Source organism: Hemiscyllium ocellatum, chromosome 13, assembly GCF_020745735.1.
Source record: "Hemiscyllium ocellatum isolate sHemOce1 chromosome 13, sHemOce1.pat.X.cur, whole genome shotgun sequence".
In the NCBI taxonomy this organism is placed as follows: Eukaryota; Metazoa; Chordata; class Chondrichthyes; order Orectolobiformes; family Hemiscylliidae; genus Hemiscyllium; species Hemiscyllium ocellatum.
This window is the reverse complement of record NC_083413.1, coordinates 17,744,718-17,758,417: the sequence shown is the minus strand read 5'-3', so window position 1 is coordinate 17,758,417 and position 13,700 is coordinate 17,744,718. Positions and strand designations below refer to the sequence as shown.

The window sequence follows — 13,700 nt, the reverse complement described above, 5'->3', positions numbered from 1 at the left end:
CCACTGTGCCACCGTGCCGCCCACTGTGCCACCGTGCCGCGAATATTACTAGTAAGTTTACCCTCAAAGTTTAATTTCTTCTTTTTTTTGATCATCTTTTGTTGATTTTTAAAACTTTTCGAATCTTCTCTCTCGCCTCTAACCTTTGCCACATTATCTATTTTTTTTCAACTGATGCTATCCTTAAATTGCCGAATTAACCATGGTTGGCTTATCCCCTTCCTCTTACTGGGATATATCTTCAACATCTAAATTCTGTCACTGGGGCCAAAATGTTAACGCTGATTTCTCTCTATAGTTGCAGCCAGATCTGCTGAGCTCTTCCAGCAATTTCTGTTTTTGTTCCTTTAACTTCTGCCATTATCTCTTAAATGTCCTTACTGCTAAACTCCTTCCACAGTCCACTCTACAAATGTGGAACTGGAATTGGTTCAAAAATGTTTAGAAAATCATAAGGGGCATGGATCAGATGACCAGTACAGGGGAGTCCAGAAATTGAGGGCATAGGTTTAAGGTGAGAGGGGAACAATTTAAAAGGGACCAAAGGGGCAACTCTTTCACACAGAGAGTGGTGCCTGTATGGAATGAGCTCCAGAGGAAGTGGTGGAGGCTAGTACAAATAACAACACTTAAAAGTCATCTGGATGGGTACTTAATGGTGAAGTCCTGGGGAGTGTTACTGAACAAAGAGACCTTGGAGTGCAGGTTCATAGTTCCTTGTAAGTGGAGTCACAGGTAGATAGCATAGTGAAGAAAATGGTGAGGTGGCACGGTGGCTCAGTGGTTAGGGACCTGGCTTAGGGGTTTGATTCCAGCCTCAGGCGACTGTCTGTGTGGAGCTTGCACATTCTCCTCATGTCTACGTGGGTTTCCTCCGGATGCTCCGGTTTCCTCCCACAATCCAAAAACGTGCAAGTTAGGTGAATTGGTCTTACTAAATTGCCCGTAGTGTTCAGGAATATGTAGGTTAGGTGCATTAGTCAGGGGTAAATGTAGAATGACAGGGTAAGGGAATGGGTCCGGGTGAGTTACTCTTTGGGGGGGGTCAATGTGGACTTGTTGGGCCTAAGGGCCTGTTTCCACACTGTAGAGATTCTATGGAAAGACATTTGGTATGCTTGCCTTTATTGTTCAGTGCATTGAGTATAGGAGTTGGGAGGTCATGTTGTGGCTGTACAGGACATTGGTTAGGCCACTTTTGGAATACTGTGTGCAGTTCTGGTCTCCCTGCTTTAGAAAGGACGTTGTGAGACTTGAAAGGGTTCAGAAAAGATCTGCAAGTGTGTTAGTAGTGTTGGAGGGTTTGAGCTATAGGGAGAAGCTGAATAGGCTGGGGCTATTGTCACTGTAGCGTCAGAGAGTGAGGGATGACTTTATAGAGATTTATAAAATCTTGAGGGGCATGGATAGGGAAAATAGCCAAGGACCTTTCCCTGGGGTGGGGGAGTCCAAAACTCAAAAGCATAGGTTTAAGATGAAAGGGAAAAGATTTAAAAGGGACCTAAGGGACAACTTTTTCATACAGAGGATGATGCATGTTTGGAATGAACTGTCAGAGTAAGTGGTGGAGGCTAGTACAATAACAACATTTAAAAGGCATCTAGATGGGTATCTGAATAGGAAGGGTTTCGAGTGATAAGGACCAAGTGCTGGAAAATGGGGCTAGATTAGATTACCTACAGTGTGGAAACAGGCCCTTCGGCCCAACAATCCACACCGACCCTCTGAAGAGTAACCCACCCAGACCCATTGTCCCCTGACTAAAGCATCTAACACTATGGATAACTTAGCATGGCCAATTCACCTGACCTGCTCATCTTTGGATGGTAACAGGAAACCAGAGCATCCGGAGGAAACCCACGCAGACACAGGGAGAATGTACAAACTCCACACAGACGGTCACCCCAGGCTGGAATCAAACCTGGGTTCCTGGTGCTGTGAGGTAGCAGTGCTCACCACTGCTAATTTAGGATATCTGGTTGGCATAGAAGATATGAACTAAAGGCCTGTTTCTGTGCTGTCCAACTCCATGAGTATCCATTTGAGGATTTTAACATCAGCTTTTTCCAGTAATTATGGTTTGGAAGAAACCTTGAAATTGGACAAAGGATAAATTACTTCTGACGCATCATGTGGAACTTTGAGTCTTCACACAGTTACATATCCCTGCGTATTAATCTTATGATTTTAAGTTTCTGAATAGCTTTCTTTCAAGTGACTGTAAGTGGTTTCACACTCTGTCCTCCTGGAATGATAGCGTTGTGTGTATTCATGTGGAGAGCAATCACATCACAGGCATCGATCTGGCCTCAGTCACAAAGCTGTTGTTTCGGTACTTGCACCACAATGACGTCATTCATGAAGAATACTTAATACAAGGCGTGAATCTGACAGTTACCTTCGCCATCGAATGGGCCCTTATTTGACAGCTGCTTCTTCTCGTGTTCCTTTCCAGAAGTAGAAAAGAAAAATAAAAGCGAGTTAGTGCTTGTGATCGCCTTTCTGTCTGCAATCATTCACACAAGACTTCACAGGAAACGTTCTTATAAGGGAGAGATGGGTGCACAAACAGAGAGACAGAGAGAGAGAAACAGTGAAGAGATGGAGGAAAGACAAACAAATAGATGTACACAAAAGTGAGGCCTGCAGATCCTGGAGATCAGAGTCAAGAGTGTGGTGCTGGAAAAGCACAGCAGGTCAGGCAGTATTAGAGAAGCAGGAAAATTGATGTTTCGGGCAAAAGGCCTTCATTGGGAATGAGGCTGTGAGCCGAGATGGGTGCTGAGACAAATACAAAGGGGGTGGGGGTGGGGGACGGTAGCTGAGAGTGCGCGAGGTAGATAGAGGTGGGGTAATGGTGACAGGTCAGAGGGGAGGGTGGAGTGGGTAGGTGAGAAGGAAGGACAGGTAGGGCGGATCATGAGGATGGTACCGAGTTGGAAAGTTGGAACTGGGATAAGGTGGGGGGGGGAGGGGGGGGAGGGGAAATGAGGAAATTGGTGAGATCCACATTGACGCCGTAGGATTGGAGGGTCCCGAGGCAGAAGATGAGGCGTTCTTCCTCCAAGCGTCGGGTGGTTAGGGATTGGCGATGGAGACGGCCCAGGACGTGCATGTCCTTGGCAAAGTGGGAGGGGGAGTTGAAGTGAACAGAACACTGGGAAAACAGAACCTGCATTTACCCTCAGGGTATGCTAAAACATGCTTCATTGTCACTGACAGGCTTTTTGATTTGTGTGAACCACAGCAACCTCTTTGCACATAATAAACCCAGTAATATGATAATGACCAGATAGTGTGTTCATCAGTGATGTCCATCAGGCCAGACTGTTGGTCAGTCCACAGAGGGGAAACCCTACTCTCTTTTCAAAAATCATGTCCTAGACTCAATTTGCAGCCACTATAACCATTAATTCAGTACCAGCTCAGCATCGCTGACAATATGGCACTCTATTGGTACAACACCAAGGACAAACCCTTCTGATCTCCCCTGTAGTGAATTCGGTGGGTGATGAAGGATATCAGTTTGGCTAATGTGTTGCCGGTATTTAAAGGAAGATGGTAAGGAAAAGCCAGGGAACTATAAATCGGTGAGCCTGACATTGGTGGTGGGCGAGTTGTTAGAGGGAATCCTGAGGGACAGGATTTATATGCAGTTGGAAAGGCAGAAACTGATTAAGGATAGTCAATATGGTTTGTGCATGGGAAATCATGCCTTACTAACTTAGACTGAGTTTTTTGAAGAACTAACAAAGAGAATTGGTGAGGGAAGAGCGACGGACATGATCTATATGGACTTCAGTACAGCATTCAACAAGGCTCCTCATAGGAGACTGGTTAGCAAGGTTAGATCACGGAATAGAGAAAGAACTAGTCATTTGGATACTGAACTGGCTTAAAGGTAAAAGACAGAGGGTGGTGGTGGATGGTTGTTTTTCAAACTAGAGGCCTGTGACCAGTGGAGTACCATAAGGATCGGTGCTGAGTCCATTACTTTTTGTCATTTACATAAATGATTTGGATGTGAACATAGGAGGCATGTTTTGTAAGTTTGCAGATGACACCAAAATTGAAGGTGCAATGGACAGCGAAGAAGGTTACATCAGAGTTCAATGAGATCTTGATCAGACGGGCCAGTGGGCCAAAGAGTAGCAGATGGAGTTTAATTTAAATAAATGTGAGGTGCTGCATTTTGGAAAGGCAAAACAGGGTAGGACATTTCCACTTAATGGTAAGGTCCTGGGGAGTGTTGCTGAACAAAGTCACCTTGGTGTACAAGTTCATAGTTTCTTGAAAGTGGAGTTGCAGTTCGATAGGATAATGAAGAAGGCATTTGGTAAGCTTGCCTTTATTGGTCATTGCATTGTGTATTGAGTTGGGTGGTCATGTTGCGGCTGTACTTGACATTGGTTAAGCCACTATTGGAATACTGTGTGAGTTCTGGTCTCCCTGCTATTGGAAGAATCTTTGAAACCTGAAAGGGTTCAGAAAGGATTTACAAATATGTTATCAGGTTTGGAGAGTTTGAGCTATAGGGAGAGGCTCAATAAACTGGGACTATTTTCCCTTGAGATTCAGAGGCTGAGGGTGAACTTACAGAGGTTTACAAAATCATGAGGGGCATGGACAGGATAAATAGACAAGGTATTTTCCCTCGTGTCAGGGAGTCCAGAACTAGAGGGCATAGGATTAAGGTGAGAGGGGAAAGATTGAAAAGGCATGGAAGGGACAAAGTTTTCATGCAGAGACTGGTGCATGCATGGAATGAGCTGCCAGAAGATGTGGTGGAGGCTGGTACATTGGAAACTGAGGTCATCATCCGAGTAGATGGTTCTTGACTGTCAGTTAAAACCTATCCGTAGCCAGTCTTTTAATAACTGTCGCACTTGTTCTTTTAAAAAGTAGCAAGTTTGCAAATGCAATCTTTTGCTTTTTTGCTATTGGCTTTGCTCATACCATTGTACTGGATATCACTATAGAGTGCTGGTAACACTATACACCGGGCATGTTAAAAAGCATGAAATGGCAAAAAGCAATGGAAAAAGAAGAACAAGACCAGGGGGGACAGGGTCAGGGTGAAAGTAAAGTACAAGGTTTAGGAACAGAATGAGGATTCACATTATCTAAGAGTGTAAGCTGGACCAGACAAATGGTAGATTACCCTTCTGCAGTGGTTCTAACAGAGTCAGGAGAAAGTGAGGACTGCAGATGCTGGACATCAGAGTCGAGAGTGTGGTGCTGGAAAAGCACAGCAAGTCAGGTTGAATCCAAGGAGCATTCCTGATGAAGGGCTTATGCCCGAAACATTGATTCTCCTGCTCCTCAGATGCTGCCTGACCTGCTCTCCTTTTCCAGCACCACACTCTTGACTTCTAACAGGGTCAGCCAGGTGCACCTCAGAATATGAATTCTCAGATTGAGGCAGTTAATCTGGTCCAATCAGGAAATCCTGGGTAACAGATTTAAACAGGGGTGTCATACCGCAGTTAGGTGGTAGTGTGGGGGGTTATATAAAAAAACAGGAATGTTCACAAAAAAAGGAGTATCGTCCTTTGATGTGAAGGGCACTGCTTGTCACTGGCCACTCGGGTGTTTTCCTATCTTCCTGGTGGTGGAAATTGAATAAAGATTTGTACACCCTGTGTCTCTCACTGTGTCTCACACCTGCACACACACACCATGGGTGCTGGGGAAAAAAAATAATAAGCACTACCGCAGTTAGGCGGTAGTGTGGGGCAAGAAGAAAAAAAGAAAAAAAGAAAAAAAAGTAAACAGGAGATTTATTTCCCCCTCCAACTCTATTTTGATTTAATCCCTGGGGGGTTGAAAAAAGAAAAAAATAATATAAACAGGGACTTCTGCTTGTCAAAAAAAAGAAAAAAAATAAACAGGAGTGTTCTTTCACTGTGTCTTACACCTGCACACACACACATCATGGGTGATGGGGAAAAATAAGCACTACCGCAGTTAGGCGGTAGTGTGGGGGTTAATTAAAAAAAAAGAAGAAAAAGAAAAAAAAATAAACAGGAGTGTCACTACCACAATTAGGTGGTAGTGTGGGGGTTATATAAAAAAAATAAACAGGAATGTTCACAAAAAAAAAGGAGTATTGTCCTTTAATGTGACGGGCACTGCTTGTCACTGGCCACTCGGGTGTTTTCCTATTTTCCTAGTGGTGGAAATTGAATAAAGATTTGTACACTTTGTGTCTTTCACTGTTTCTCACACCTGCACACACACACACACACACACCATGGGTGCTAAAAAAAAGAAGAAAGAAAAAATTTTAAACATAAAAAAAAGAAAAAAAAATAAACAGGAGTGTCAGACATCCTGTTTAATCTAATTGCTGGCTCTGAGGAAACCAGACCAGTGTCAAGTGCTATGAACATGTAAATAAAGGGTGACTTGAAATGGGATACCGGCCTTTGCTGAGATATTTCACTTTCCTTATGCATTTTCTATCAGATAAATCTTTGGGGGAAGATGGTGAGGTGCAGCAGCAAGTCAAACTACAGAACAACCTCGGTTATCCGAATGTCGATTATCCAAACAAGATCTGAAGGTCCCGTAAACATGTTAACCGTTATCCGAACAATCAGTTATCTGAACAAAATACTCCCCGCCTATCTCGTTCGGAAAATCGAGATTGTTCTGTGATGCTCTGGAGCACTCCATGGCAATGGTTGGAACTAGAACTTTCCACAGAGGGTGGAGGTGCCTGGAACAGGTTGCAGCAGAGGTGGTAGAGGCAGGCATGGTAGATTCATTTAAGGTGCGTCCAGACAGATGCATGAGTAGTTAGGGAGCAGAGTGATACAGATCCTTCGGGGATTGGGCAATAGGTTTGAACAGTGGATTTGGAGCAGCACAGACTTGGAGGGCCGAAAAGCCTGTTCTTGGACTATAAGTTTTCTTCGTTCTTTGTTCTAATTAATCAACGTGGAATTGACGCTTGATGCAATGAGCATGACTGTGCAACTGTGACCAATTGTCGTAAAAATTCATCTGGTTCACTCATGTCCTTAAGGAAAGGAAATCTACTGCCCTTCCCTGGTCTAGCCAATATATGATCCAGACCTACAGTAACATGGTCAATTCTGAACTGTCCTTAGAAATGCCTAGCAACCTTACCTAATTCAAGAGCAATTAGGGATGACCCATAAGTGCTAGCCTTGTTCTTCTTGCACTCATCCCATCAAAGATTAAGGCTTTTTTTCAAAAAAAGAAGCAAGACATTTATAAACGATTGCCAAATTTGTTAAATTTGTCACATCTAGATATTTTTGCTATATTATACATGTTTGCAATGGGATAGGGTTAGGGTAGGCAACAAAATGGTGAACCAAATGGGGCAACACTTGACTATGTGACTGTTTATAGGAATTGCGTATTAAAAGGTGATGTGCAGCCGCATGGTAGATTCTGAACTAGTTATCAGAAACAAAAAAAAGGGCAGATAAAGTTTTAAAATAAGACAAATACGCCAATAGGAAGGCAGATTCAGATGTGAGAGAAAGGTAAAAGAATAGGCAGATAGAAAGGGCGCCGCTCTGTTGAAAGTCTACTGATCTCGGTTTATGTGATCGACATTATATCCAAGGAGGCGAGAGTGAGGACTGCAGATGCTGGAGATTAGAGTTGAGGGAGTGGTGCAGTTAAAGCACAGCAGATCAGGCAGTATCCGAGGAGCAGGAGAACCAATGTTTCGGGCAAAAGCCCTTCATCAGGAATAAGGCTTGTGAGCCGAGGGGGTGGAGAGATAAATGGGAGGCGGGGTGGGATTGGGATGAAGGTAGATGACCCCTAACTAAAATGCAACCCCATTCTTGTGATCTCCCTATCTCCAACTTTAGGTTCACTTTGCATGATCCCGAAAGGCATAAACAGCAAAGCCCCAGGATTTAGTTTACCTTTCCCACGCAACTTCACATTTCCAATAAATGTGCTATATTAAGAAGTTAACAAGAAAAACAAAAAATGATTCCAGTCACTATCTTGGCTACTTCTATTGTAAATATTAACAACCTGACACAGCTCTGCTGTGATAAATTATGTTCCAGTACATTTAACAATTGATTTCAGAAAACTATAGAAAACAAAAGATCAATGTGGAGAGACTTAGAAAGGTTTATTTTCGACAGATCATAAAAGTTTAATGGAAGGTTTAACATAGATGATCAAAGAAGATTTGTAGCTCAGGTTGAGGTTCAAGTTGTAAGGTTGCTCACTGAGCTGGAAGGTTTGTTCTCAGATGTTTCATCACCGTGCTAGGTAACATCATCAGTGTGGCTCCAGTGAAGCGCTCATGTTCTGTCCCGCTTTCTATTTACATGTCTTGGTCTGTTAAGGTGGGTGATATCATTTCCGATTCATTTTCTCAGACGTTGGTAAATGAAGATGGAGTCATGGTCTCCTTGGATGTAACGGCCCTATTCACAGCAATTAACATCAGCCTGGCCAAAGAAACGCTGGCCTCACTACTAGACAAACCAAGGACACAAACACAAGACAGCACCAACTCCATCAGCAAGGACATTAGCCTCAAAGTAGCAGACCTGTACCTTATTACCCACTTCACCTTCAATGACAAGCCCTACAAACAGATCAACAGGACACCCATGGGATCACCAATGTCAGGATTCTTAGCAGAAGCAGTGATGCAGAGACTAGAACGAACAGTCCTCCCCACAATCCAACCCAAGGTTTGGGTGCGCTATATGGATGACACCTTTGTCATCACGAAATGAACAAATTAGAGGAAACTTACAATATCATGAACAACATCCTTACCCACACAAATTTCACCAAAGAGGAAGAGAACAACAACTGACTCCCCTTCCTAGATGTCACAGTGGAACGAACAGTCAATGGAGAGCTGCAGGCCAGCATCTACAGGAAAGCAACTCACACTGACCAGATGCTCAACTTTAGGAGCATTCACCCCAACACCCACAAACGGAGCTGCATCAGGATATTATTTAAATGGGCCACAACTCATTGCAGTACCGAGGAACTACGAGCAGAAGATAAAAAGTACCTATATAGCGTATTCAAGGACAACAGGTACCTGATGAGCACAGTCCACCGATTCTTAAAACAACAAACCCAAACAAGAAGACACAACACGCCCAGAAGCTCTAGCCACAATAGTATACATCAAAGACATCTCGGAGATGATGACCAGACTACTCCAACCCCTTGGCATCACAAACCTACCAACACACTGAAACAACTACTGATGAACCGAAAGGACCCTGTACCAGCAGCCAGCAAAATGAATGTCAAATACAAAATACCCTGCAAGGACTGCGACAAACATTGCATTGGCCACCAGGATGCGCGAGCACCAACTAGCCACCAAAAGACATGACCAGCAGCCACTAGTATCCTTACACACAGACAAAGAAGGACACCACTTAGACTGGGACAACACATCCACCCTGGAACAAGCTAAACAGGTACAGGCACCGGAATTCCTAGAGGCCTGGCATTCAAACTGGAACTCCATCAACAAACACATCAATTTGGACCCCATTTACCAGTCTCTGAGAAAAAGAACCAAAATGATATCACCCACCTTAACAGAACAAGACACATAAATAGAAAGCAGGACAGAACACCAGCGCTTCACTGGAGGCTCACTGACTATGTTACCTAGCATGGTGACGAAACATCTGAGAACAAATCTACCAGCTCAGCGAGCAAACCTACAACCTAAAGGGATCAAAATTGAGACAGCAAATAAGCAGAAACTATTTGAACTGGCAGAAGGGTCAGTAACCACAAGACACAGATTATAGGATAATTGGCAGGAGATGCTAAGAGTGGAGTAAATGAGGAAGATTTCTTTTAACGTAGCTTGTTATTGTGTTCTCCAGTGCACTGCCTGAGAAGGTAGTGGAAGCAGGATCAATGATAACTTTCAAAATGGAACGAGATAAATACTATGAAGAAACAGCAAAGGGAATGGGGACTTGTTAGATAACACTTTGAAAGAGCTGTCACAGGCACAATGCACTGAAGCCAAGCTTTTCGCAGGGTAGGGAAGTCCTAAACCAGAGGGCATAGGTTTGAGGTGAGAGAGGAAAGATTTAAAAGGAATCTAAGGAGCAACTTTTTCACAGAGGGTGGAACATATATGGAATTAGCTGCATTTAAAAGGCATCTGGATGGGTTTATGAAGAGGAAGGGTTTAAAGGGATGTGTGGCAAATGGGACTAGATTAATTTATGATATCTGATCAGCATGGATGATCTGGACTGAAGGGCCTGTTTCCACGCTGTATTACTTCTATAACTCTACAACTCTATGACCTCTTTTGTGCTACAGTATTCCAAGGATTGATGTAGTGAAGCTAGGCCCAACAGAGTGGTAAGTAGGAGACTAGGTGCAATTGTTAGTGGACCTAATATTTAGAGCTCCCAATTGTCAGGCAAATTAAAGAAAAGCAAAATTCATTTGGATCCCAAATTACAAATTATGATTATAATGCTTGATTCATTTTCTGTTTGAGAAAATTGAGTGAAATCTCAAAAGAATTACTCTCAGAAAAGGTCCAATGACTATTGTATCATAAGCAGCCTATCAATCCGAGAGTAAATTGAATAGTCCATTGTGAGAGTTTCCCCTAATCAATGGATTGTGTTGTTAGTGTAACTCAATCATTGCAGTACTGAGGGAGAGCTGTGCAGGTGAAAGTATCAAATTTATGTGATATTTTACATGCAGGGTCCTCTGAGTGGATGCAATAGATTCTGTGATATCATTTCAACAATGAGAAGCTGAGTTACCACCGATGTCCTAGGTAATACTTATTCTTCATCCGACATCACAAGGGAACACATTATCTGGTCATTATCGGTTTGTAGGATCCTGCTGTACAACAGATAGTCTGCCACATTATTTCATTCATACTTGGCACATGGGCATTGCTGGTATCTATCACCTATCCCTGACTGTCCTGGAAAGAGTGGAGGTGAGCCGTCTTCTTGAAACACTCGTAAGTGGGCTGCCTCAACACATAGGGGGATTTGGACCCAGCAACAATGAAGAAATGGCAATATAATTCCAAATCAGACTGGAATGTCCCCTGTAGCATGGCAATTACCACTCTTCTAAAAAGTACTTAGTTAACTGTGAAGAGCTTTGAGACGTCCCTGAGAGGTGAAAGGTGCTACATCAATGTAAATTTTTACTTCTTCCTAACATGAGAAATGCTCAGTTGCTGGACTTCAGGTCTGATTGAGATAAGAGGGCTACAGTGGCTCCTGTTCACACCCATTTACATTAGATAAGATCCCCTACAGTGTGGAAACAGACCCTTCGGCCCAACCAGTCCACACTGACCCTCAGAAGAGTAACCCACCCAGACCCATTTCCCTCTGACTAATGCACCTAACACTATGGGCAATTTAACATGGCCAATTCACCTGAATTGCATATCTTTAGACTGTAGGAGGAAACCAGAGCACCCGAAGGAAACCCATGCAGACACAGGGAGAATGCTTATAGCCACAGATCATCAGGCATTGTTACATTGCATTTCTTGTGGGAGCTTATCATGCAGAATTCAGCTTTTGTCTTTCCCACAATACAGTAAGCTGCACAAAAAAAAACCTCAGTAAGCATACAGCAGCCTGGGGCATCCTTTCTGGGGCATCCTTGGATCTTAAGAAGTGTGACAGAAACAGGAGTTCACACTTTGCTCTGGGTTGACCTACACCTCATTCGTGACTTCACATCTCTCGGTGCCTTTAGCTAACAGAAATGAGCTACACTCCACTTGATTTCATTGAAGACCCAGAGGATTCCTCACACCCCTTCAAACAAATAAAGCAGCAGAGAGTGCAAATGAAAGGGCTGAGAAAATAAAACAAGGAATTTGAGTTTAACTGTTCCTGTGACGTTCCGATGTTACAACAGGCAATGCGCCAAAGGATTAGCTACTTTCGCAAGTCTGAAGTGTGGCAGGATGCTGAAAGAAAACAATTTATTGGGAGGAAAGGCAATTCCCATGAGTCTCACCACGGTGATAATAATGGCAGTATCCCTGACCTATGAACTCTTCAGCCCCTCCTCTCGCAAACTCCTTTTCTTTCACTGGCAAAGGTTGAGTTGAGCAACTTTGCAGCACGGAGTCAAGAGGCAATGTGGCAAGAGCACAACGTTCCCACACTCCCTCGGCACGGCTGAGCACAGGGGACTAAATTTGGCAACGGTCTGTGCACTAAGATTGGATCCTGGGAGTTGGCATTCCCTCAGCAGAAATGCTTGCTAAGCCCGCTGCCCCTGCAAAGGTTTAAACACTCTACTGGGCAATGTGCCAAGAGGGCGGTGTAGCCGAGGGAAGTCTTGCCAGCTCCCTGGGATTCTTAAACTTGCAAAAGCCACAACCCATCTGTTTAATTCAGATTCAGCAGCACTCATTAAAACAGTAAGATCTGATAAAGAAGCCATGAATGGAATATGGCTTTGTTTAGTTGCGTAGATGGCTGATTTTTGCAGAATAATGCATGCAACATTATTCCTCAGCTTCTTTCGTTCTTATAATGGGCTCCCAAGTCAGCCAGAGTGAAGCATCAAGGGATTATGAAGCAAAGGCGGGAAAATGCAGTGCATTGCAGATTCGGCTCCAGCTAAGAAATCATTCATCTCTCTATCGTTTCCACAACATCAAGAGATTCCAAAATGCTTTAAAGCCAAGCACTCATTTTTGATAACTTATGCTGTATATGTAGGAAACACAGCAGTCAATCTACACACAGCAAGTTCCCACAGACTGCAGTGATAATGACCAGTGATAATGTTTAGAATACTGAACAAGGACAAATACAAGGTGCAAGTGAGTACTGCAGATACTGGAAATTAGAGTCAAGAGTGTGTTGCTGGAAAAGGCACAGCAGATGAGGCAGCATCTGATGACCAGGAAAATCGATGTTTTGGGCAAAAGCCCTTCATCAGGAAAGGGACAAACACTGTCAGGGCTCTTGGGGTCCAGTCACAGCCTTTATTTTCAGAGCCACAAGGTGTGGGTTCAAGTCCCATTCTGCTCCACAGGTGTGTTGTCTAACAGATTGTTTTTGTTTTATAAGTCATTGTTAGAGTGATATCTAATTGCTCTGTGGAGTCAGACCCAAGGGTTTGAATATTTTATTCCTACTGTCACCACATTATCATTCTGTGATTCTAAGTACAGTACATGGAGTGCAGAGTTATTCCTGTGTCTTTGATGTGACGGCTTTACCCAACGACAGAAGAACATCCTCTCTTCTACCTGTGGGACAACTCACATTTGCAAAAACCAATTTCTCCTTGTTGTATCACCAGGCCAAATTCCCAAACCCATCCTAAATCAATGCAGCTTCATGTTTGCATGACAGCCCACAAGGATCTGAGCACCAACACAGTCTCCAGAACCAACCCTCCTAAACTTGGCTTGGCTTTGTCTTTCCCTCTCACTACTTCATCCACCACCACGCATGCTCCGTCACTAGTGACAGATCTCTCAGCAACATTCTTGGTCCATCATTGGTGGCAGGGCTGCCCATTGTCTCAGAGTCATAGAAATGTACAGCACAGAAACAGACATTTCAGTCCAACTCGTCCTAAATTAATCTATTCCAGCAGTTGACCCATATCCCTCAAAACCCCTTCTATTCATATAACCATCCAGATACTTTTTAAATATTGTAATTGCA

At 43.5% G+C, this 13,700-nt stretch overlaps 1 protein-coding gene across 2 annotated transcripts in view; it reads right to left on the bottom strand.

The window, feature by feature from the left end:
- LOC132821443 (rho guanine nucleotide exchange factor 26-like) overlaps positions 1–13,700 on the bottom strand; it is a 207,575-nt gene that overhangs the window by 176,964 nt on the left and 16,911 nt on the right. For both annotated transcript variants that reach the window (XM_060834030.1, XM_060834031.1), the window contains exon 3: positions 2,399–2,447. In XM_060834030.1, the coding sequence (XP_060690013.1) occupies positions 2,399–2,447 (49 nt within the window). The remainder of the gene's footprint in view (positions 1–2,398; positions 2,448–13,700) is intronic.